Source organism: Symphalangus syndactylus, chromosome 24 (genome assembly GCF_028878055.3).
Source record: "Symphalangus syndactylus isolate Jambi chromosome 24, NHGRI_mSymSyn1-v2.1_pri, whole genome shotgun sequence".
Taxonomy (NCBI): domain Eukaryota; kingdom Metazoa; phylum Chordata; class Mammalia; order Primates; family Hylobatidae; genus Symphalangus; species Symphalangus syndactylus.
This window is the reverse complement of record NC_072446.2, coordinates 30,295,917-30,319,950: the sequence shown is the minus strand read 5'-3', so window position 1 is coordinate 30,319,950 and position 24,034 is coordinate 30,295,917. Positions and strand designations below refer to the sequence as shown.

The 24,034-nt window shown below is 43.1% G+C and overlaps 1 protein-coding gene across 6 annotated transcripts in view; it reads right to left on the bottom strand.

The window, feature by feature from the left end:
- Window positions 1-24,034, bottom strand: part of PTPRT (protein tyrosine phosphatase receptor type T) — a 1,142,918-nt gene that overhangs the window by 155,090 nt on the left and 963,794 nt on the right. For all 6 annotated transcript variants that reach the window (XM_055264961.2, XM_063633847.1, XM_055264960.2 and 3 more), the window contains 2 exons: window positions 15,285-15,420; window positions 3,002-3,031 (listed from right to left, as the gene is read on the bottom strand). In XM_055264961.2, the coding sequence (XP_055120936.1) occupies window positions 3,002-3,031; window positions 15,285-15,420 (166 nt within the window). The remainder of the gene's footprint in view (window positions 1-3,001; window positions 3,032-15,284; window positions 15,421-24,034) is intronic.

Genomic DNA, 24,034 nt, shown 5'->3' with positions numbered 1-24,034 from the left:
ACTTCCTACCTAGACTCCACTTCTGCATTTCTCAGTTCCCATGGCATGCTTTTGCTTGGGAGCTCCACCAGCATTCTCATTGCAATATACCCAGAGTCATATGCATATGACTCACATGACCATTTGTCACCCCAAGATATCTCTGTTTCCAGGATAATCAATTCTCCCTCCCATCTACTTCTGGGTAGCTTTGGGGGAATGACTTAGCTTCTCAGAGCAATTTCTTTCCCATTAAATAGGGATAATGGTACCTACCAGACTAGGCTATTCGGAGGACTTAGTGAGCTAATGTATGTACAAAATACTTGGCATGTGGTGGTGGTTTCCTATTCTCCCCTCCTGTATAAATGATTAAACATACCTTACCTCTTCAATCCCTTTAAGTCTAGGAACTGGTTCATCTATCACAAGTGCTTGGTGGTAGCTGGGATGGGAAGATGGTGCTTAAGAGGAAATGTAACCACCTAAGGTTTCTGTATAGAAAGCAGGCTATTTGCAGTGGCATGCAATATATGACCGTCGTGGGTGCCTTGGGGTTGGTGAATATAAAATGAATATAGTTATGGAAACCCTGTGTCCTATCCAGATGCTTCTGCATCCCACTGCTGGTATAAGCTTCCTGCTCTGGGACCTGTGGCACAGAACTTCATGTCTGCACCAACAGAAAGGCCTGTGTTTATCACTGCACCTTCAACTGCAAGTATGTGCAGATCCATCCTCTGCCCTTTCACACTGCTCATCTTGGATTCCACCCCAGCACCAGCACACAGCACTACATAAAGTGGGCATTCAAAGACCCTGATAGGCAAACTGGCTGATAGAGGGATGGGAGTGAGATGCCAGAGGTGGTGATGGGTCCCTGTATGCCCACATCTGCTGTGAAACATGCATACCCTAAGAGGCCCTGGAAGAACAGAGGGGCTCCCAGGGACTACCATTCCTGCCATGAACCCTGTGGTTTCTGAAAGGGGAAATAAAGAAAACTAATATTTCACGAGTGTCAACTCTGTGCCAGGCACTTTACGAAATCATCTCATCTCTCCTCTTCACAGCGACTCTGTGAGTCAGGCACCATTACCTTCATTTTATAATTAAGAGAAAAGAGAATCAAAAAGTTTAGAAAATTTGTCCAAGTCTCTCTAACCAGTACATGATAGAGGTGGGACATGAGCCCAGAGCTGCGTCACTCCTGAAGCTCATTCTCTTTCCACCATAGCAATGACACACCATATTTTTTTGTACCTCCGTGCCTTTGCAGATGCAGTTTCCTCTAATCAGAATTTTAATTTTTTCAGTAATGGGCAAAGCCATCTCTGAATACACTGATAACTATCCCCTGCCACATAAAAAATCTGTCACTCAACTAAGTGCAACTGTACTACAGTATGTAGAGGCGTTTCTCAGCTGACGTTTCTAATAGGTGATGTTATGCTAGTCTCTCAGATAGGCTTGCATACTGTGAGGCTGAACCTCTGGGTTCTAGCCATTTCTTCATCCACACCGTCTGAAACATAATGTGCATGTTCAAAGCATGTTTGTGGGATGAATGAATAAGTGATCTGGTACTTCCAGTATTGGTGATGGGGGTCCATTTGTTCCCATATAACATGAGGGTGGTAGTACCCGTCCTAAAGACCTGTGGACCCAACACTGAGCAGAGGGGATGGGGAGGCCTTTTGCTGGCTCCATCTTTATCTATGAAGCCTTCAGCAGGTAATGCTGTTAGGCACAACTTCTCTCATAAAGCTGAGTTTGCCAGAGGTGAGGGAAGACATGGAGTGCTAAGCAATACACTTTACCGGAAGCCAGGCATCCCTGTTTTAATCCCACTCTTTTGCTAGCCGGATGTGCAATGAATTCACATCCTTCAATCTCTTTCTAAGGTCCCTACAACCTCTCAATTTCCAAAAATAGAAAGTGCATATTAGGAATGTGGGACTAGTTCAGGGCCTTTCTAACTTTCTGTCACCAAGGATCTACTGTACAGAGTTGTTCTCCTTTACTATCATGTTTTGAGAATCTCTGTTGTTGTTGTTATTATTATTATTATTATTTTGAGACGGAGTTTTGCTCTTGTTGCCCAGGCTGGAGCGCAATGGTACGATTTTGGCTCACTGCAACCTCCGCCCCTGGGTTCAAGCAATTCTCCTGCCTCAGCCTCCTAAGTAGCTGGGACTACAGACGCCCGCCATCACCCCCAGCTCATTTTTGTATTTTTAGTAGAGACGGGGTTTCACCATGTTGGCCAGGCTGGTCTTGAACTCTTGACCTCAGGTGATCTGCCCTCTCGGCCTTCAAAGTGCTGGGATTATAGGCGTGAGCCACCACACCTGGCCCTCTGTTTTATTAATAAGAAAAATAATCACTTTTTTTAGCAAGTGCAAAAAAATGGATAAGCAAGCACCCATCTATAACTCCCAGCAAAATGCACTGATAACATAAGATAAATAATGCTAAACACCAAACACATAATCCCAGCCCAAAGCAAAGACACTGGATGTTTCTTTCACCTGTGAGGCTGGTTCTAGATGAAGTAATGAATCCCTGCAGACTTTCTGAAATAGCATAAACAGCCAATGAATTCCTTTCTAAACTTTGGGCCCCCAGGGCTACCCATTCTCCAAGTAAAAACACATGGATTCAGAAGTTGCTAAGACTGTGATTCTGTCTTATGTGTGCAAGTCCTACAGCAGGATTTGGTCCCCTGCTGGATGGAATTCAGGGATTCCTAACTAGAAAATTGCACTCACAAAGGAGAAACAGCCCTTCACATCTCTAAAAATAAGAGGAAAAAAAATCCAAGATGGCGGAAACATAACGAACTTAACAATGACAGTGCACTTTCAAATGGAACACATTTATGCAAAATAAAAACTTTAAGGCTACAGACAACTTAGAAGTGAAAATGAGAAACTAACAGACACTTGGTTGGTGCAGGAAATGCATGCTACAGGTTCCCTTACAGGGCACGAAGCAAAGTTAACACCAGCTCGATACTTACAAGTAATAGGAGTAGGAATAAGCATTTCTTCTATATATTGATGGGCAGTCAGATGAAGGAAATGTCCAAAATGGGGGAAAAAGAAAAGACAAACAAACAAGAATTAGATTTTTAATGAAATCTTGATTCTTAGAAATGCACATATTATTTCAGCATCCCTAAGCTCAAGGAGATGCAAGTTCCTCTACTAATCATCTTCACTGAGAATCAGATATTTCCGGTGGTAGAAGAAACAAGAGAGACCTCTTCTATAATAGGGAAACCCATGGCCTCACACAGAGTAAGCCACGTTTCATGTTGGCTGTTGTAGTTAGTTCAAAGTTCTTCCTTATGGTCAACCAAAACTAGATTCCTTGTAATTATGATTTTTTTTTTTTTTTTTTGGTCAGCAGGGTGCAGGTGGGGTATTGGATCAGCTCTCTGTGGCTTCCTGGGACTAGTCTACCACTCTTCCCTATGATAATGACCTGTGATCTAAGCAACACCAAACTTCTTCTGTCTCCTCTATTTCAGATAAAATCACATCAGAGTCTATTTAGTAAGGTCATACCCAAAGAAAGGAAATCATATGGCCAGTACCCAAGATGGCTCCCCAGTGATCTGCACTTCCTAGTATTCAGGTCCTTGTGGAGTGCGCTCCCACAGAGTCAAGACTGGCCCTGCGTGAATAGAATGTGGTAGGAATTATGTTCTGGGACTTTCCAAGCTGGGGGAAAAAAAAGAAGCCTCTCAGCTCTGTCCATAACTCTCTCTTAGAACCCTCAGTCTCCACAGAAGAAGCCCAATTTCCCTGAGGCTACCATGCTGGAGAGATCACAGGAGAGCCTCTGAGACTACATAAAGAGAAAGAAATGTCCCACCAGCCCCCAGCCATTCTACTTTCAGCCAACCAAGTTATCTCAGCTGAGACCATTGACACTGCAGAACAGAAATAAGTCATTCCCTTTAAGCTCTGCCTAAAGTGCAGACACATGAGAAAAATAAATAACTGTTGCTCTTTAAGCCATTAGATTTTGGGGGTAGTTTGTTACATGGCAGTAGATGACCAGCACAAAGTCCAACCTCATCTTGGAAGAGCACTGTACTGAGAGGAGTTCCAACCTTCAGTCTGAACAGACTCTGCCTTGAATAAATTCTCTGTTCCTTCATTTCTGCATCTGTCCCTTAGGTGCATTAAACTAGATCAGTAATTTTCAAACTGTGTTCACAGAAGTCTGGGGGTTCTATAGCAGCTACTGTGTAATGAAGAAAGACGGTACTGAGCAAGTGAGGCTGCTGCTCCCCACCATCCACCAAAGCACCTATTTTATATATTGAAGTTTTATCTATTTTATACTTTGAAGTTTCATTTAAGATATCATATGGCTGAGAACTCCATTCTCCAAAAGAAAGCTTGAAAAAATCACTGGCTTCAATCTCTTTCCAATGTCCCTACTGGCTCCTGGCTTCTAAGCAATCACAAAACTCAAATAAAAGCATGATATTCCCTTTGTTATAACTTTTCTTATGTTGTAAGAAAATAAATAGGAATGTTCTTATTTCACATCAGATTCAGCTATACTGACAATAAATGATACATTCATAGATTGAGAAAAATGGCTAGATAATTCAGGTCTCCAAATATCCATCTGAGTAGACAAGAATGGTTTCCTTTTTTCTTGAACTATTTGATTACTTGCAACCATTATCCCATTTGCTTGGTACAGGAAAATACAGTCTTTATAACTGCAGAGTGGGGGATACATCTTCACAGCCCCAAATTTTCCCATCTCAAGTAGGAAATACCCAAAGCTCCCAAGATGGGGCTATCTCTAGTCTTTCTTTCATCAGTTGGCAAAGCCCAACCCTACATACCCAGAAGGAAAGTGAGTCTAAAAGTTAAGAAGCCACAGAAGAAGGAAAGCACCACACCTCCTTAGGGGGCTGAGCTAGGGAAAATGAGCCACAGTGCAGCAAGATCTGGCCACATAGAAAACTGTTCAATATCCTAAACTGAAAGAACAGTGACCCTAGATGATGAGAAGGTGAAGAACTGGGGACTGCAATGAGTGGGAATGGGAAGCTCCTACAGAAAGTCATCAAATCCCCTTCACCAGCCACACACGTTGGCATTGTAAGGAGATAATTTCTTTACCTCACTGCTGGCAGATCTAGTGGCTGGAAAGTGATTCCCCTGGGACATAAAACTCAGGGTCCATTTGATGAAGACTTATAGGACACCTGTGTTCTCTGTATTGTCAAGAACACTGAGCTGAGAATAAAGAGGCCAGCGTTATAATCTCAGATCTTTCAACTGCTCATTGTGACATCTTGGGCAAGTAACTTCTTCTTCTTCCCCTTGGACCTCTATTTCCTGATCCATGCACCAAGGTGGATGGCATAGACGACTGACAGCTCAAACAGCTTTCAGGAGTGGAAATACAATAAGCCTTAGCATCTCAGCACCATCACTTAACTAACTGCATGACATCGAACAAGTCACTAAACAGCCCTGAGTCTCAGTTTCTCTATCTCAAGCTTGGGGGCAATAATTATGTATTCCCAAGAATCACCATAGGCATTAGCATTATATTAATCTAAATTATACTCACATTAGATATGATATGTAATATATAAAGTATTCTATGTAAATTACATTAATCTAAATTGATATTAGATTATATTAATCTAAACATCTGGAATGTATTAAGGCTCAGTAAAGGGTGGTTTATGTCTGCACCTCATCCACAGAGATAAGGTTTACTGCTTCTTATTCTGGTCACCAGGAACAAAGTGTTCACCTCTTTAGGAATAATAAAATATGAACAAATACGTATTCAGCACTTACTGTGTGCCAGGTATTGTTCTCAGCTTTAGCACACATTAACTTATGTATTCCTCACAGTTGCCCTAAAAGATAGGTATTAGTGCCATTCCCACTATTCTGATGGAGACACTGAGGCAAACAAGAAGTAACTTCAGATCACACAGCTAGTAACTGGATTTGATAGCAACATGGCTCTAAAGCTTATAGCTCATGTTCTTTTTTTTTTTTTTTTTTTTTTTTTGAGATGGAGTCTCGCTCTGTCGCCCAGGCTGGAGTGCAGTGGCGCACGATCTTGGCTCACTGCAAGCTCCGCCTCCTGGGTCCACGCCATTCTCCTGCCTCAGCCTCCTGAGTAGCTGGGGCTACAGGTGCCCACCACCACGCCCGGCTAATTTTTTGTATTTTTACTAGAGACGGGGTTTCACTGTGTTAGCCAGGATGGTCTCAATCTCCTGACCTCATGGATCCATCTGCCTCAGACTCCCAAAGTGCTGGGATTACAGGTGTGAACCACCATGCCCAGCCCATAGCTCACGTTCTTGACCTCAAGCCTGTGCTGCTTTCAAGGATGGAAGAAAATGGATATATCTTGAGAAATCTGGGGAGTCAGGCATTGGGATGTCAAAACTTATCTCTTTCAAACCTCCCCACAACCCTGAGGAGCAGATATAATTACTCTCAGGGTTAGCTGAGGAATCTAAGATTATAAGTCCATGCCTCACTAGGTCAAAGGCTTTGTGTATCTTTGGACCAGTTGCAAGGCCTCCATCTTGAGCTGGATGCCCTCACTGTCAGCAGCCACCTCCTCCTCAGCTACACTGAGCATTCTGGACCTTCTAGTTTTTCTGCTGTCAACCTTCAGGATTCACCTCAGCCTGAGCCAAGAAAACATGCTTCCTTCTTCACCTTCAAACCACAGACCACCTTTTCCAAGTTGCTTTTCTGAGTTATCGTGGGTGTCACCAAAAGCCTTCTCATACTATCTCTGACCCAGCAGCAAGACAACTCCAGGATAATGGTAACTGACAAACTTCTATTAATTGAATCTCTTTTCCCAATTAAACTTCGAAGTCTTCTAGGTCAAGTATCACAGGTCTTTATTCTGTGACCAAAACAGTTTACACGTGTGTTTTTTTCTAAGCCTTGAAGAAGATTTACTGAAGGTCTAAATTTACAAGGATACAGTGATATTGCAAGTAACAGATTGCCTGAAACCAAAAATCCTGAGCAGGAGGATAGCTGTGCTTAGAAAAAACAAAACAAAACAAAACAATAACCCCAAACTTAATAAATCACATACTGCAGAACGTTTTTTCAGCTAGCTGACAAGATTGACTTCAGGCACAGTTTTCTTTTGTTCCATACAATTTAAACAGGACAAATTTGTCTATCTAACCACCCATTTGACCATCTACCCATCCATCTAGATCACAAACCCACCCGTTCAGCCATCTATCCATCCATCCATCCATGAACCTATCCATGCATGCATGCATCCATCCATCCATCCATCCATCCATCCATCCACCCACCCACCCATCATCCATTTATCCATCTTTCCATCATTAATTCAGCAGAAACTTCTCAGGGGCCTACTATATCCTTATCTCTATCAAGTACAGATAGAAAGACATATGAGATCCTAATCTAGTCCATATGTCTGATGAGAGAGCCAGACTAGCAAATTATAAAGCAGATGATAATAGCTGTCACTTAAATACTGGGAGATCAATTATGTGTCAGGTACTGTTTTAAGTATATTGCGTGAACTATTTTATTTAATCTTCACAATAACCTTATGAGTCATTATTATCCCTGTTTACAGATGAGTAAAGTGAGGCTCAGAGAGGTTAAGCAAGTTTCTCACATTTATATAGTTGTTAAGTGGCATGGCAGGGATTTGAATCCAGGGAGTCTGATTTAAAGAGCCTGTATTAATAGCTATTATGTTGTATTGTCTTCTGTCATGATAAATTGTATGATAAGGCAACACACAGAGCTGTCAGTCCATACCTGGGGATAGGGGTGAGGAGGGAAAGCAGGCAAGATGGCCCAGAATCTGGGATGCCTGAGTGGTAAAGTAAAAGAGAAGTCAGATGGAGGAGAGGGGAAGGGAATTTTTAGGTAGATGGAACTGTGTTTGTGGTTTGGGCAGGTGGGTTAACAAAGTGGGAATGGCAAGATGTTGGAAGGGCTAGTTCCCAAAGAGTTTAAGCAGCTTGGTCTCAGTCCCATAGGTCACAGGGAAAACCCAAGAAGTCATGTGGCCAAATATTTCTTGTAGGTGAATTATTTTTAGCAGGAGGGTGAGGAGAAAGTCAAAGGCAGAGTGAATGTGGTTACACAATCACTGATTGGCCAACACAAGAAATATTGGGGGCTTCCTTTGTAGTGGCCATGGGATGGGGAAGAAAGGTCAGCAGTGTGCAAGGTGGTTAAGACACAAAATCAAAAGGTGATTAAATGTGAACGTATTGAAGAAGACTTCCAAGTTCCCGGCTTAAGTGGCTGTCCACGTGAGTGCAAGCAGAAAGAGCAGGATTCAATTTTCAGGTGTAGAGGAAGGAGCAGTTTAGAAAAGGATGAACAGAAGATGACACATTTTGTTTGGGCATTTGGGCTTTTTTCCCACCTCAATAAATCACTCAAAATTATGCCACAAAATTTGGCATCTCAGCAGGTCCTGTTTTATATTTAATCCAGATTAGATGATGTTTCAGAATATGGACTCCATTATCAGATTGTCCAAGTTTGAGACCCAACTCTGCCATTTATTAGCTATGTGATTCCAGGCAATTTCCTTAAACTCTATTTCCATTTCAGTTTTCTGATCTGTAGTACCCTTAATAAAGTGCACTGCTCTTTTAGCTTGGCCTGAGTTAGCTTTTCTGATTGTCTACCCAGAAACAAAACAAAACAAAATGATGAGGCAATGTGCTCTCTGAAGGCTCAGACCATGGCATGTCTTCCACATACTGCCCTCCAGCCTTGCCTTGCCACCCTCCTACCACTGGACTTGGTGCACGAACCATTAATGCTTAATGTTGACATTTAGGTCTGTTCTCTGAGTGAAGCTCTCTTGTATAATACATAGAGAGTTGACCTGTTCTAATTCCACTGGGCTCTCCCATTCAACATGTTTTTAGGAAATTCTCAGTATTTGCAAGGCACATTGGAGATGAGGATGAATCAGAATAGACAGCTGATGGTCTAGTGAGGAAATAGGATGCAAATACAAAGGAAAAGTATAAGGCAGAAAATAACATGGGTCCTCACAGAGGGGATCTAGATGGTGAAGAGATTCTGTCTAGATCAAAGGTCAGGAAGGGTTTATAGGAGAAAGTGCCTACTGAATTAGTCATTAAACATGGGTAATAGCTGGTCACACGGAGCTGAGAAACACAGGCATTGAAGAAGAAGAAAGTTCATAAGCAAAACTTATGGAGCAGAGGTGAGACTTTAGGAGACTTGTCAGAAAAACTAAGAAAAAAATAGGAAAACTAAAAAGCTAAGAAGAACTAAGAAACTTGTTTCCATATGGGCAGGGAGACAGTATCACTTGACAAAGCTTCCCAGGTGACTTAGACATGTACTTCTTCCCTCACTTCCACCTCATGAACCATGGCTATGGAGAAGAAGCCATTGAAGGGTTTTAGATGACAGGTTTGGGAGTACGAGCTTTATTTTTTAACACAATGCCGACTACAGTGTGGAGGATAGGTTGGAGGGGTGGGGCATAGTTAGGAAGGTCAGTGAGGAAACTCATGCAATAGGGCTAGAGAGGCCTGACCCAGGGAAAAGACAATGGAGGAAGAGGAGGCAGAGGCAGAGAGGAAGGGAGGGAGGGAGGGAGGGGGAGAAAGAGAGAGAGAGAAAGAGAGACAGAGACAGAGAGACAGAGAGAGAGAGACAGAGAGAGAGAGAATGAGACCAAGAGAATGTAGAGAATCCCGGGTGTTGGAATCCCATCTGTTTGATGATGGGATAGGAGGTAGTGCCTGTGAATGAGATGGGAAACAGGTTGGGGAGTAGGTAATGATTTTGACTTTGACTATGAAATACCTGAGGGATTTTCAAGGTAGATGTCCAGGGGCAGATGATATGGATAATGGAGCTCTAACAAGAGAGGACTGATCTTCAGGCCAGCAAAACTACAACCACCGGGTAGTGTGATAAATACACAAATGAAGTCTAGCGTGTATGGCACAGTGGCTGCATGCAGAGGAGCATCATTGGATCTTCCTGGGGCAGGAGGCTGGTGGGAAGGCTTTGCTGAGATGGTAACATTTGGGAGTCCTACCAGGAAGGACAAGAGGCTGAGAGTCAGAGTGTGATAGGAACTTTGTAGGTTAAGAGAAATCTCAGGACATTTCATTCAGGGAAACAGCACGCTCAAAAGAAGAATATAGTGAAATTGGGAAAAACAAGCCCCAGAGAGGAAAGTGGTACCAAATCTGAGTCACATGTTTCTTAGTCCAGGATTTGCTTATTTCCTGTCAGTCACCATGGACTGACAGAGTAGAAGTTAGCAGCATGAGCTCTAGAGACACCGGGACTGGGTTTCCACATCAACTCTGCCCAAAACATTCACCAACTCACGTGATCTTTTTGAACTTCAGTTTCTTCTTTTCAAACAAGCAACAGACCTAACCTACTATGATTATTAGGAAGATTAAAACCAGAATATGGCTGCAGTTCAAATGAAAAATGATGCAAATTATGTCAGCGTGTGAGCATTGATTGCAACCCTGCCATTAGCATATTAGTAATGGGTTCAGAGCTGGCCTGGTACAGTTGATGGTCATGTGGAGAGGAATGTTTCTGTAGTTATTGTGCATTGTAATTCCTGAAGCAGGTTCAGGGAACAAAGCCTATTTCAAAAATTAGCTCATTTGATCTGTAGAATAGCCCCATAAAACTGGCTACCTTTCATAGAGGGAAAGCAAAGGCTGAGATTTGTTAAGTTGCTTCTCCAAGGTTAACAGCAAATAAACAGGACTAAAAATTTGGGGCCAGTTTTTCTGATTCTCTGTCCCATTAGACTGAGAGCTACTGGAGGGCAGGTACAAGTCACAGAGAACTGATGTATAACGAGAGATGCATATAAAATCTCAGAATAGACATTCATATTTATACTCAAGACACTCCAAATATACTCTTGGAACAGAAGTTTCCATTTGGACAGGCAAGGAAAGTTTGGCAAAAAGTTCAGGCTGGACTAGGACGAGCTGAGCAGGGGAGCAGGGGAGGAGACAGGGTCTGGCTAGAACCATGGATGGTACTAACTTTGAATATACCTCCCTAAAATTTCCTAGTTCTCATTTGAAAATTAAAATGTGATGGACAGGTTAGTGTAGGATCCAGGCAAGTCTAGGGGTGCGGATCTTGTGAAAAGTCCTGCATAACTTGGGTTTGGTGTTTCCCTATGCATAAGTACATGGCCATGCTTTGAGCTTTAAGGGACCATGTTCAGACTCCAGGAAGTGTGTCCCAAGGGATAAAATTGAACTACATGAAACTTGTGTGCACATACATATAATTTCACGCTCCACAAACATTGAATTGTAGACCTTCTCATACGTGAGTGGCTAATGAACACCTTTAACTATTGAGACATGCTGGTTAAGGCAATAAGACTTGATCTTTTCATCTTAATTTGCATTAAAGGCACACAGTGCCCATGGTATTAAGTTAAGAAAACATAGAGTTGGTCATGTAACCTCTTGATTGCTGATTTTGGAGGAGTGGGGAGGATGTCTAACAGTTCTAAGGGGAGGAGGCAAGGGATGAAGATGATCAGGACTGCAGTCCTGAGTCAGTGATGAAGGTCTTTCTCTATGTCAGGACTTAACATGGTGCTCATGAAAACGAGGTATGTTTTACTACATAATGACATGGGGTACCCATTACAGAACATTCAGAACTCTAGATGTGATCAACAGATCCAAAAGAAAAAGATGGAGCCACTATCTAGTGACAGCAGAAGGATGGATATTTTGTAGTTGGTGTGGCTAAAACCACACTGGTAGTTAACTCTGTCAGTGAGGGGCTCCAGGATCCCTTCTTATAATGCTCATATCATCCTGTGTATGTCCATGCAATCCTAATTCCATATGGTTCCACATTCAATACAGCCCAGTTCAAACAGCCAAAGGTAATGCAAAAATAATTCTAAACTTTAACTTGCTTCTCTTTCAAACTATAAGAGAATCCCATTTAAATCACCCACCAACATCTCATATCCCTTTCTCCTTTTCATTTCTCAAGATCTCCCTCCCCCTGTTAAAAAACAAAACCAAGCAATAACAACAAAACACTTCTCGAGTTTCACTGATATTCTCTCTTTTCCCTCCTCTATTTTGTTTTCAGTTGTCTAAATATAAATTAATTTAGCTTTTTTCATTAAACCTTTCCCTTCATCCTTGGATCTCAAGCCCATTCTCTGTCTGTCTTCTAGTTCTGTGTCATAAAAGGAAACCCCTAACAGGAAGAGAAGGACTCTCTTTGGACAGTGGCAAGGAAGCTCTAAAGTCAGTGATCACAAACCTTCAGAGAGAGAAGCTGGAAACATCTTATGTTTGCTGGAAACATCTGTGGCTATAGCTTTAGGGAGGCTTTGAGTCAGCTGAATCTATTAGGAGCAGAAAAAAAACCCAGAAAGCAACCATGTCCATGCCCAGCGAAGGCAGGGAGAAGACCCAGGCAAGCTTAAGCCAGTGGAGGGGTTGTAGCAGGTGTTGGCCTCTGTGAACTCCTGAGTCCAAGCACTGTAGGTGATGATAGGACATTGAGGAGATGTTAACACTAGTATCCTGAGCTATGGTGATGAGCCTGTTACTTGGAAGTTTCTTTGACTTGAATACGTCTTCCTTTGAGGTAGATGTAGACAGTATTCTGGCCAACAGTAAGTTGGTAGCAGACTCAATTGATCAGTGTAGTATATATTAATATATATATGCAGTTGGGGTAGCTGGGGACAGAAGAGGTGCACAGAATTTCGCTTTCCTTTGGGGCATCTCTAGACACAGGAAGACATTGTAGGTTAGTGGAAAGAGTGCAGGCCTATGTGCAATTTCTCTCTTCCTCCCCATTTTCTCCTCTTCTCCTCCTACCCTCCCCTCCCATCTGTAAATTGTTCCAATCAACTAGGCCAACAAAATGTCTTATTTTTTTCAAAAGATGCCATATATATAAATACTGATTAGCACCCCACAACATGCAATGCCCAGGTTTTGCCTCCTGGGGAGAAATGGTGATCATGTGATGCCTGTTGATTGGGTCTGATGGACAGTTTTGATAGACATGAGAGTTGATGAAGATACTCAGAGGAGGTTAAAACTACCACAAAGGACTCATTTTATAGTTGCTCCCACCCTGGAAACATAAAGCCTTTTCCTCCCTCCCAAAAAGTCACACTCACACGTTTCAGAAATAGCTGTGAGAAGGAAGTGAAATTTCTTCACAATCTCACAGATGATGGTGACGTGGGTTAAGCCAGGCTTTAGAAAGAGCAAAATTGGAAGAGCATATCTGATTTACAAATCAGTGGCAAAGAATAATAAAACTTGAGGTCTATCAAAGAGGTATTCAGTTCCATTAATTTGGGTGGACAATCCCAAACTCACCTCTGCCTCTAATACATCTGTAACTCTAAGAAACATTTCACCTCTGCCTCTAATACACCTGTAACTCTAAGAAACGTTTCAATGATCTTACGTGTACAATGTGCTTACTGCCCCCAGAGAAATCAAAAGTCATATACTACCCTATGTAATAGCAGCAGACTAGTCACTGGGACATATAATGTGGCCATGTGTTATCAGTGATGATGGTGATATGACAATGTAGTGTTGATGTTAACCCTTTGAGGGCTCTTCACCCCAAATATTAACATAGTACCTTCTGTTACCCCTAGTTTCTCCAACCAGAAAATCAGTAGCTGGAGGAGAACCTTAGCTCTTAAGCCATTCTGCTAGGAGCTTGAGGCAAGACATGATCCCATTAGACAAAAAATGTCAAGAAAAGATGTCCTCACAGTACAATGTCCTGGCCAGAGGCAGGTATGACTGATCCAAAGCAGAACCATGAGAAAGAGAGAGAGGGACATCCTGGTGCTGGCATGGCCAAGAGAGGGTTGACTGTATGTGTAGTGGGGACCCTAGTATTTCTAAATCACTCATCACTGGAAATGGGGATATTGCTTTTAAAAAAAAATCTGCATTTTATATTCATGTGGTTCCTAAGGTAGAAGCTGGAATTAGTTGTTAGGGGTATTCTTTCCCTTTGTTCTGGTGGGAAACACATTTGATGAGCATTTTTCATGCTATAGATGGAAGCAAGCTCCCAGCCCTTGTTCTTGGGGTTGCCCTGAACTCTGTGCATAAGCAAACCCAGAGCTTCAGGCTGAGGTGTTGGTTTGGTTAATAACGTAGAAGGCTCTTTTGCCTGGGAGCAGGACACAATACACCACCTAGTATTACAATGTGGATAAATGTTTTGTTTGCTATGACAGACTGAGGAGTGGGAAGGTAGAGACTAAGGTTGGGGCCCTGACATTGAAACTGAGAAGACGTGGAGGTGGGAAGTAGATGTGTTAACATGGTGGCAGGCAGGGGCTAAGGAGAGGGGCGAGTAAGACTCTCTGTTTAGAGGAATAACCAGTGCACCCTGGGGACAAGGATAGCTGATATTCACCCTTTGTTTTTTCTTCCAATTTCCTTGTGTTATCCTCAAGCCTTGTGAATGCCTCTTAAACAGAGGATGCTGGTGTAGTACATCTTGGAAATAAGGGAGGAATCTGTGTGCATGCTTTCATGAGAAATGCAACTGGAGAAAACACACAGTATGAGCAAACTACTAGCTGGCCAGAGGAGTCCAGGGAGACATGCTTTTGAGAGGTGACAAACAACAGCAATCCAGCTGGGAAGGTTTTGTGGGACAGGGCATAGTACAGAGCCTGTAATAAGACTTGTAATTGGGAACTCTCACACCACTGTAGGCTTTATCTCCCATGGAGAGGGCAGCCTGGGATGCTATTATTTGACCAGTGGAAATCAGGGGCAGATGGAGGTGAGAATGGTAAAACATTACTTTCCTGCAACTGTGTTTCTGGACTCATCTATGTTCCTGGGGCTCCCGAGCTATCTTGATGACATGATTGATAACAACACAGCAGTTAACTCTTATAAGACTCAATTCATGATACATGGAATCCCATGGCACATCACGGTGGCCCAGTCATAGGGATCACTGGCCCATAAGAAACTGGCCACCCCAGGACCACCTGCCAAGCAGGCAGCATGCACCCTTCAAACAGCAACACAATGAACCATAGCCGGCCCACGTATTTCTGGACCTCAATGGTTATATCAGAAGATCCCTGCTGGACAATGATCAACAGAGCAAAAACCTGGCCACACAGCAGTGTTGGGGTCACCTCGGGTCAGCAGAGTCTTCCAGGCAGCAGCAGAGACTCACCTCCTTTTGATGGTGAGCATCACACCCAGGAGAATGATGATGAACATGAGGAGGCCAGCGATCACACCAGCCATCTTCACGGTGTTGTCCACCTGCTTCTCTGGCTCCACAGTGTTAGAATTCTGGGTGGAGGCACCTAAGAAGGGAAAGGGAAGGATAGCAATGTTGAAAACAACCACACATGTGACTAGACAATCATCATAATGACAACAGCTTCCTTTAGTTGAGTGCTAACTATGTGCCAGGCACTGTGCTAAGGGCATCACATACATTGTCCCATTTAATAACTTTTGAGGATCAATTCCTTGTGCAGTTGGGATTATCATTAGATTCTTTTGAGATGAAGAAACTGACATGCAGAGAAATTAAGTGAGTTGCCCAAGGTTCTCACTTGGGCAACTGTGTTGAAGCATTCTTTTCCTTAAGGCAAATCAAGTTAAGATTTTTTTTCTCTCATATTGCTTTGTCTCTAGGATCAAACCACGGAACACTGGGAATTATACCTAACCCTACATTACTCTTTCAGGTAAATGGTGGAAATAACAGCTTTATTTTGGGGAGACACGATTTAAATCACTAGATTTTTAAAGATAAAAAGAGGTTTTTGTTTTGTTCTTTATAGGAAACAAATGGTAGGGCAAAAAGTTTGTATATTCAAGGGAACTTGAATACACCTTGGGTTCAAAAAAACACTTAAATTTGATCAATTCCATTTTTAGCATTTAATACTAATGCAACATGCTCTACCAGGTGTTAACTTGCTGACACAATCCCCAGTAGAGGAGGCAGGTAACTGGCCACTTACTATACATCCTTAGCCCTGTGCTGGGTAACTTCATGGATCTGGCCTGGTCAATCCTCACAAAGACTCCCAAAGGTAGATGGGATACTGATTTTCCCATTTTATAGATGAGAAAACCAAGGGAAGTTGCTAAAAGTCACATGGCTGATAAAGGTCAGGGCCAGAATTCCACAGGTTTCCTGATTCCAATTTTAGACCTCAATGGTCAGAAACCCTGAATCCAGCTCTCAAGTCATCTAGTTCCTCAATCCCTTCTCCCTAAAACAACCATTCTGCTTATGCCATAGCAAAGTAAGCAGGCAAAGAATGCCAAAAACCAGTATCTTCATGCTATGTACCAGGGATCAGAGGCAACATCTTATTTCAGACATTCTAGAGAGTAGTCCAGGGGTTATCAGCACCCTAAGTGAATTTCCTCCTGCTTCTATTTATATTCCCATTGGTGCCAGCCTTTAAGTATGAAGCAGCTTAAAGTCCAAACCGTCCTTTTCCTAACTCATTCCTTCTTTTCTTCCACATCTACGTCAGCTCATTCTTCATCAGCCAATACACTTTCTCTAAGCCTGTGCCCCTGGGAGAGTTTCTCCCTCTTCTCTAAATTCTATTAACACTTTATAACACTTTGCACATGCCTCACAATATCTCTTACTACAATGCACCAATATTATTAGTTATTTGTTTTCACATCTGTCTCCTCCAGTGGTCTGCAAACTCCTCAGGGGCAAGATTATGCCTCGTTTATCTTAGTTTCCCCAAGTTAGCACAGACTCTGACTGGTAATAGGGCTCCCTAAATGTTTGTGGTTGTTTAGTGTTTAGCTAAAGGGATGACATCTCTGCCCACACACATTTGTTCTCATGGAAGCAAATTGAGTTTTCTCCTTTTTTAAGTCATGTGTTCATAGAACTCAGCAGAGTCTTGAGTTGAAGGAATGCTACTACCCAAAAGCTATGGTCCTGATTCCCAAAATGCACTGATGTTTAAGCCCTCCAGCACATTGATGCACCCCCTTTTTTTTGCTTAAGAGCATTAAGTGTTTCCTCTCTCAGAGCACTTTCCCCAAGCTGTTGTAACTTAGACATGTTGGGTTTGCTTGGCCAAGTCTCTCTAGTGAGAATGGTAAGTCACCCTATTCATCTCTCTAATGCCAGTGTCTAGCACAGGCCTCCCTCCTCATCATTGCTGCCTAACAGATAAATTATAACATAATATGAGGGTGAGTGAACCACAGTTGTGGGATTTATCCATTCAATCATTCATTATTTTGCCACTGAGTGGCCATGTGCTGTGTGCTAAACTATGCTGTCTGTAGAGTCAGAGATTCTGTTCCTAGAAGGACTTATGGATAAGGAATTTTATTCATTCCTTTCACAAGCGAATGGCAAAACCAACTCATCAAATTCCAGGGCTAACTGAGTAGACTCTTCTCATCTACAGCCTAGAGAATTCCTGAAAGAGTTGGCCACCATCTCTTTAGCAGGGCTGGTCTGACATTCCGGGATGGGGGGACGAGGGCTGGTTCTGAGGAGCTCCCATGCAGCCCCCATTTCCCAGGCTGGAGACATGATTTCTGAGATGTGGCTAATCCACAATGTAGCAAGCATAAAGGAAGGGGAGAATCTCAGATCCAAATTTCCTCAATATTGATAGAGTCTTTTTATTCAGATTTGGAGGAAGGGTTGTCTCTGGGGCATTCACTCACTGGCACAGCCTAATTTTACTTAGTGTGCCTGCTACCAGGTCCTGTTCTAGAGACTAGGAGTGCAATGGCAAAGAGCCCCTAGAGAGGATCCTATTAATCTGGGAACAATGCTATTAGCTTGGTCTAATGAGACTCATACTTCATTCCTTCAGTAAGTGATCATAAATACCCTCTATGTGCCAGGCATTTGGTGATACAGTGGTGAGCAAAACAGGAACAGTTCCTGCTCTCAAACAGCCTACAATTAGTGGTGATTGGGGGTAGGGGAATATAATTAATAAATCAAAAATCAGTAATAGCAAACTTGAACCCTGTTAAAGTTTGAACAGAGAAGCACATGACACTTGTAAATAGATACTTGCATAATTAAAAAAATGCATTGCTTCTTGGATCAATTCACCCCTAATAGGGGTGAGCTCCAAAGGAAGACAGGCTGTAACCAGCAAAGGAATCATGAAAGCAGCATATGGGAGCAGCAGGAGAAATAGCCTTGGCTAAAGCTGTGCAATGGGGCAAGCACCCTGTTGTACTTAAAAAAAAAAAAATGTAGTATAACCAGGGCAAGAAAGCAAGGAGGGAAGGATGAGAAAGAAGCTGGAGAGGGCATCATGAATCAGTCCACACAGGATATTACTGGCCACAATGAGGGCTTTTGTTCTTTAACCAAAGGAACACACAGCACCATTTAAGTGTTATTCAAGGAGCAATGATATGGTCAGATTTGTATTTCCAATGGATCATTCCAGCTTTAGTGTGGAACCAAAGTGAATTGGTGAAATGAGTTTTGAGACCACCACGGGCATTCAGATGGGCGATGATAGTTGCTTAGGTTCAGGTGATGACAGTGAAGATAGGCAGATATGATAAAAGAGACAATTACTTGAAATAGTTATAGATAAAATCTGTTGATGGATTGGATATGGGGAATAAAGGAGAAAGAGCTGTCAAGAATGACCACAAATCTTTGGCTTGCATGATACGGTGGATGATGGTAATGTTTACGGGATCCAGACACAATGGAAAAGGAATAGCTTTAGGGGGAAAATATATCTAGGGCAACTGGAGCTTGAGATATACTTCAGAAAAGTATGTAGTCAAAAATGCGATCTGGAGCTCTAAGTTAAAGGTCAGAGTTGGAGGCAAAAGTGTGTGAGTCATATGTACACAGATGGTATCTGGAGCATGGGGGCCTGTTGATGAAATCACCCTGGGAGAGAATAAAGAGTGGAAGGAGAAACAGACCTAGAATAGAGACTTGAGGGTCTGCAGTATTTAGTGAGTAGAGGGAGATAAGCCTGAATGGGGAACAGGAGTGACCAGACAGGTAGGAAGTAAACCTGGGAGAGTGTAGTATCCTAGAGCCAAGAGAAGAGAATGTTTCAAAAAGGAGGGCATGATCAACTATGCCAAAGGCTGTTCCCAGGGTAGAATCAAGTCTACACACAAAGGAAAGTGAAGATCTTGTATGAGTATTAGAAAAATTTTCCCAAAAGAATTCCAAGACATTCCTAAATAGAAGCAGCTGCAGCAATGACCATAAACCTACAAAAGAACATACTTGAGGGCCACAGAAGAATTCACGGGATTCGGGGAGGCTGTCTGAAAGTCCAGGGCCCAGAGGTTTAGACGAATTCAGTGAGTTCAGCCAACAGGCAGCGGAGCTGAAATCACAGACTTTACACAGTGAGGTTTTTAGAAAAATCCATGCTTGGTTGGTCTAACCAAACATCAGATACAGGAACGTGAACATTCCCTGAGACAGGGAAAATCCAGCTTTGCCTTTAGCACTCTTTAGGGGAACTTGCCCTAGTCTCTGGAGATTTATGCCTCTGTTCATAGTGGAAGTGTGTTCACAGGGTTCGAAGGTGATACAGGGATAGAGGAAATGGACTAAAGGCAAGACAGCATCCACGTGTGGCTCCCATATCTGAGGGATGGACAGAGGATGGGAGAGTCCTGCTTTTGTGGCAGAGTCAGGTGTGGCCACAGGGATTACATCTTAAATGCTCAGTGGAGCAGAATGTGACCTGTGATGGGAGTCATAAGAAAGCACATCAGGGTTGGCTACTGATGGGGCCGTTGGTAATGTGGTGGGCTTTCCACAGATGCCAGCAGTAGGTCCACATAGAAGGCTATCTGTCTGACTCAGTGGCCCCAAAATCGAAAGGGACTTTTCAGAGGGCTATCCCACTGGAAGCCCTTCAGTGGGATAACACCTGTGTTACTTTTACCCCAAGCCTACCCTTTCCATGAGAGTCAGGCTTGGTATCAGCCTTAGTCCCTAAAAGGCTGTCTCTGGCTCTGGGTGACTGGTTTATTAAGCAGGGACTGGGGATTTGGGAACTGAGAGAAGGAGGAGGGATTTGGATGCATCTTCCTCATCTTTACTCTCCAGAGGACCCAATCTGAGAATAGGCCAAGCAAATCAGAATTGGCATCTAGGCAGGCACCAGATGATAAATTTCTCCAATTGGGGAAGCTTTGAGGCTCTACTTGAGTCTCCTGTTGATGTGATAACCAAAAATAATCTCGTGAACTCAGCTTGCACTGACAGGAGACTCCCTCTCCAACATCATGCTGCAAGCCTTGCAAGCCTGACCTGATGGCACAGCCAGCTGTGTCCTCTGAGCTCTGAGCACTCCCAAAGGCTGAACCAGTTCTGAAAGCAGCTGCTGCTGCATCCTGCTGTCTATTCTTTCCCCAAATGCCATGATGGCTAAGGATCCAGTCTCCTCCTAGCTCCAGCCCAGAGTCTTAATCTGGCTTTTAATGTGCTACCTGTCTACTCTTACATATGGAAACCTGGTGCACAAGGCATGGCCCTTGGTTTATTAAGCTCTACTTCCCTTTCTCAATATTAGCTCCATACATAGGGTCTAGTTGCCATGTTTTCTCTCTCTGCTGCCTCCTCCCATGCTACCCAGCAACTCTCCCAGCTGATTTTCCCCAAGGATTACTGAGACCTAACAAGGGCAGTGCTGCCCTGCTCTACTCTGCACTGGTCAGAACGCTTTGATGAGTCCTGTCCACCTGTGAACCCAACCTCTCAACAGGGACCTCTAGAGTGAAGACAGGCCACGAGCCTTGCTACTCAAAAAGTGGTCCATTGACCAGAATATTGGCAAAACTTGGGAGTTTATCAAAAATGCAGTATTTTGAACCCCACCCAGACCTACTGAATCAGCAGCTGCATTGTAACAAGGTCTCTACATGATTCAGGTACACATTGACTGAGATGCACAATGTTCCAGAGATTATTGACTTTGAAGGTAATCACTCTGAATCAGGATTTTTCACCTTAGGGAAGGGAAGATTCAGATGAGACCTAATTTTTGCCTTTAGATAGATAAAGGGCCGTTGTGGAAGATGGAGTAGATTTGGTCCCTTTAATTTCAAAGCTCAGAGCTATATCATTGGGTAGAAGTGACAGGAGGTAGATTAGGAATCAACACAGGAAATGTTTGAATGTGGAAGAGCTAATCAGCTGAGGCTAAAGCCCAGACCCTTTCAATGCAGCATCATGGTATAGAAAGAGGATGAGGTCATTATGGTTCCAAAGTCCTGCATCAGAGTCAGCCCTTCATTTTACCTGCTTACTCTGTCTCTGTTCTCATCTCCTTGGCTTCCTGGATGCATAACTAAGCCATGAGGACCTCATGTCTACAGGATGCTGACCTTTTTCTCTGATGTCATCTTTTACCTCAACTTGGTTCCCCTTAATTCCAGTAATACTCATACTCTTGGTGAGAGAAATTATCCCTATTATCTTTAGAGCCATGAGACTCCCATGCAGTCCATTCCCGCCCCCTCACCCTGACCCTCCCCATGTTACCCACAGAGGCAGGGGAATGTGTCATCAACAAGGACAAGAGCTGGCTGGAACATCCTGTGCTCCCCATAAAGCAGAAGGGACAACAAGACTTCTTATGCCCCTTTTGATGTCGAGATGCTATGGTTTTATGAGTCTAGTCAAAAGCATCGGGTTTCACATTGGAAATATGCAACCTTGTGTCTAGATGCCATCACTAATGGGTTGTGCGACCTTGATCAAACCTGTTAACCACAATGTGATTTGATATTCTCATTTATGAAATAATGAGAAAATGCCAAGTTCACACAGGGATTTTCTAAGAATCAAATGTAATAATGGAGAGAAAAATGCTTGATAAACACTGAGGAACTGTTCACGTATGGGGCACAGTGATGATGTGACCTTAGCACTGGATCCAGGGTAGCACTAGGGTTTTTTGTGTCTATGAACTGTAGATGATAGAGGCTGTGGCAACGCCTCCTTGTAACCTGCTACCTAAGTTCATGCAATCCTCAGGATAAAGGCAGAGCCCCCAGAGTGATTCACTTAACTTTCCTCATATAGGCAAGGCCCATATCAGGCTTGCATCTGGATGACTTAATGGCAGCAATAACATAATTTGGCAACAAGGGATTGGCAATTAATGATTAATGATTCATTCTGAAGTGCTCTCACTGGTGACAGGCCCAATTCTAGAGCTTTACTTCAGAGAATTTTCCTTGTAAAGATATGGAGCAAAAATAGGAGTCACAGATAAAGAACATTTAATTGCAATTGATAAAACCAAGTAAATCCCAATGGATGCATAACCCATGCTGGTGATCATTGCTGATGGTAAAGAAAGCAAGCTGGCTCTCAGGGACACTATTCCTAAAAACTGCACTCTTTAAAACACACAGTTGTTTCTCAGCTATCCAAGGCATATCATATTATCCCCAGTGTGGCTTATCAGAGGCAAATCTTACTTTGCTGGCAGTTTACCCGTCTACTGAATGGCTTCTTTTGTTGAAGAGTTTCTCTGTCTTTACTCTGGCTTTGTATGTATCTGGCATCCAGTAGGGAAAACCTTTGAAACCCTGACTGTAAGCTGGTACTTCTATGTCAGGGAAGGTTTTAAGCATTACAGGCATCTCTGATTATGGGGAAAATGCCAAGAGGAGATAACAGGGAAAAGATGAAGATGCTGGGCAACTTTCTGGCTCTTCTCAAGTCAGGTAAGCACCATAAACCTTCTTGATTTTGCTGGAAACAAATTCTCAGAATAGCAGATTATTTTTAAGATGGAATTAAAGTCCAAGACAGAAAAGAAGTTGGCAGGAGAGCATCTGGATACTTCATTAGATTCAAGCCTCTAGACTTTACAAATTGCATCCCAAGGCATTGAGAGTATTTGTAATTGTGATCATGAACTACTTTGGCAGTCTTTGAGGACTGAAATTGTAGCAAACAGGAGGGGTGCGAGAAGCCTGGGGAGAAACAAATGCTGTTGCTGACTTTTTTTAAAAATGAAAAAAATGTGTATTTCAGATACTTTACACTAGTGTGATGTTGATACAGGAAAAAAAATAGAGAGACTAGATGATTAAATCAGGTTCCCCCCACCCCCACCCTTACCACTTAAAAAAGGAAGAAATAATCACCAGAAACCACCACAGCCTCACATCAGACAGCATCCAACCAGGGAAAAGGAAACCACTCCTAACTTTTAAAACAGAGCAAATTTACTGGAGAATTAGTACACAAGGATTAGGAGACAATGGTGGGGAAACTCAGAGGGTGGTAGTATCAGGAAGCCACTACCCAGCCCAGACTGGAGAAACAAAAAGAGGTGGTGGAGTTCTCAAAGCCCAGAAGTAAGGATCACCCAACAGAAGTGGAACTCTGTTTTTTTGTTTTTTTTTGTTTTTGTTTTTGAGACGGAGTCTTGCTCTGTCACCCAGGCTGGAGTGCAGTGGCGCAATCTCGGCTCACTGTAAGCTCCGCCTCCCGGGTTCACGCCATTCTCCTGCCTCAGCCTCTCCAAGTAGCTGGGACTACAGGCACCCGCCACCACGCCCGGCTAATTTTTTTGTACTTTTAGTAGAGACGGGGTTTCACCATGGTCTCGATCTCCTGACCTCATGATTCACCCGCCTCGGCCTCCCAAAGTGCTGGGATTACAAGCGTGAGCCACTGCGCCCGGCCAGAACTCTGGTAGACCCATCTGGAGACCTGAAGCCATGGAGTAGACACAGTCACCACCCAAGAAGGGGCCTGAGCCCAAGAGAAAGAAGGCTCCTCCCTTCCTCCAGCTTTACCATCTCTTATTAAAGTCTCCCATTAGCCAAACCCAGAAGCCAGTAGGCATGCGGGTCCCATGCAGGGGTCACCTACATGCCCAGGAGCATAGGGCAACAGTAAAGGATGGATGTGACACCAAATGGGCCAAGGACAAG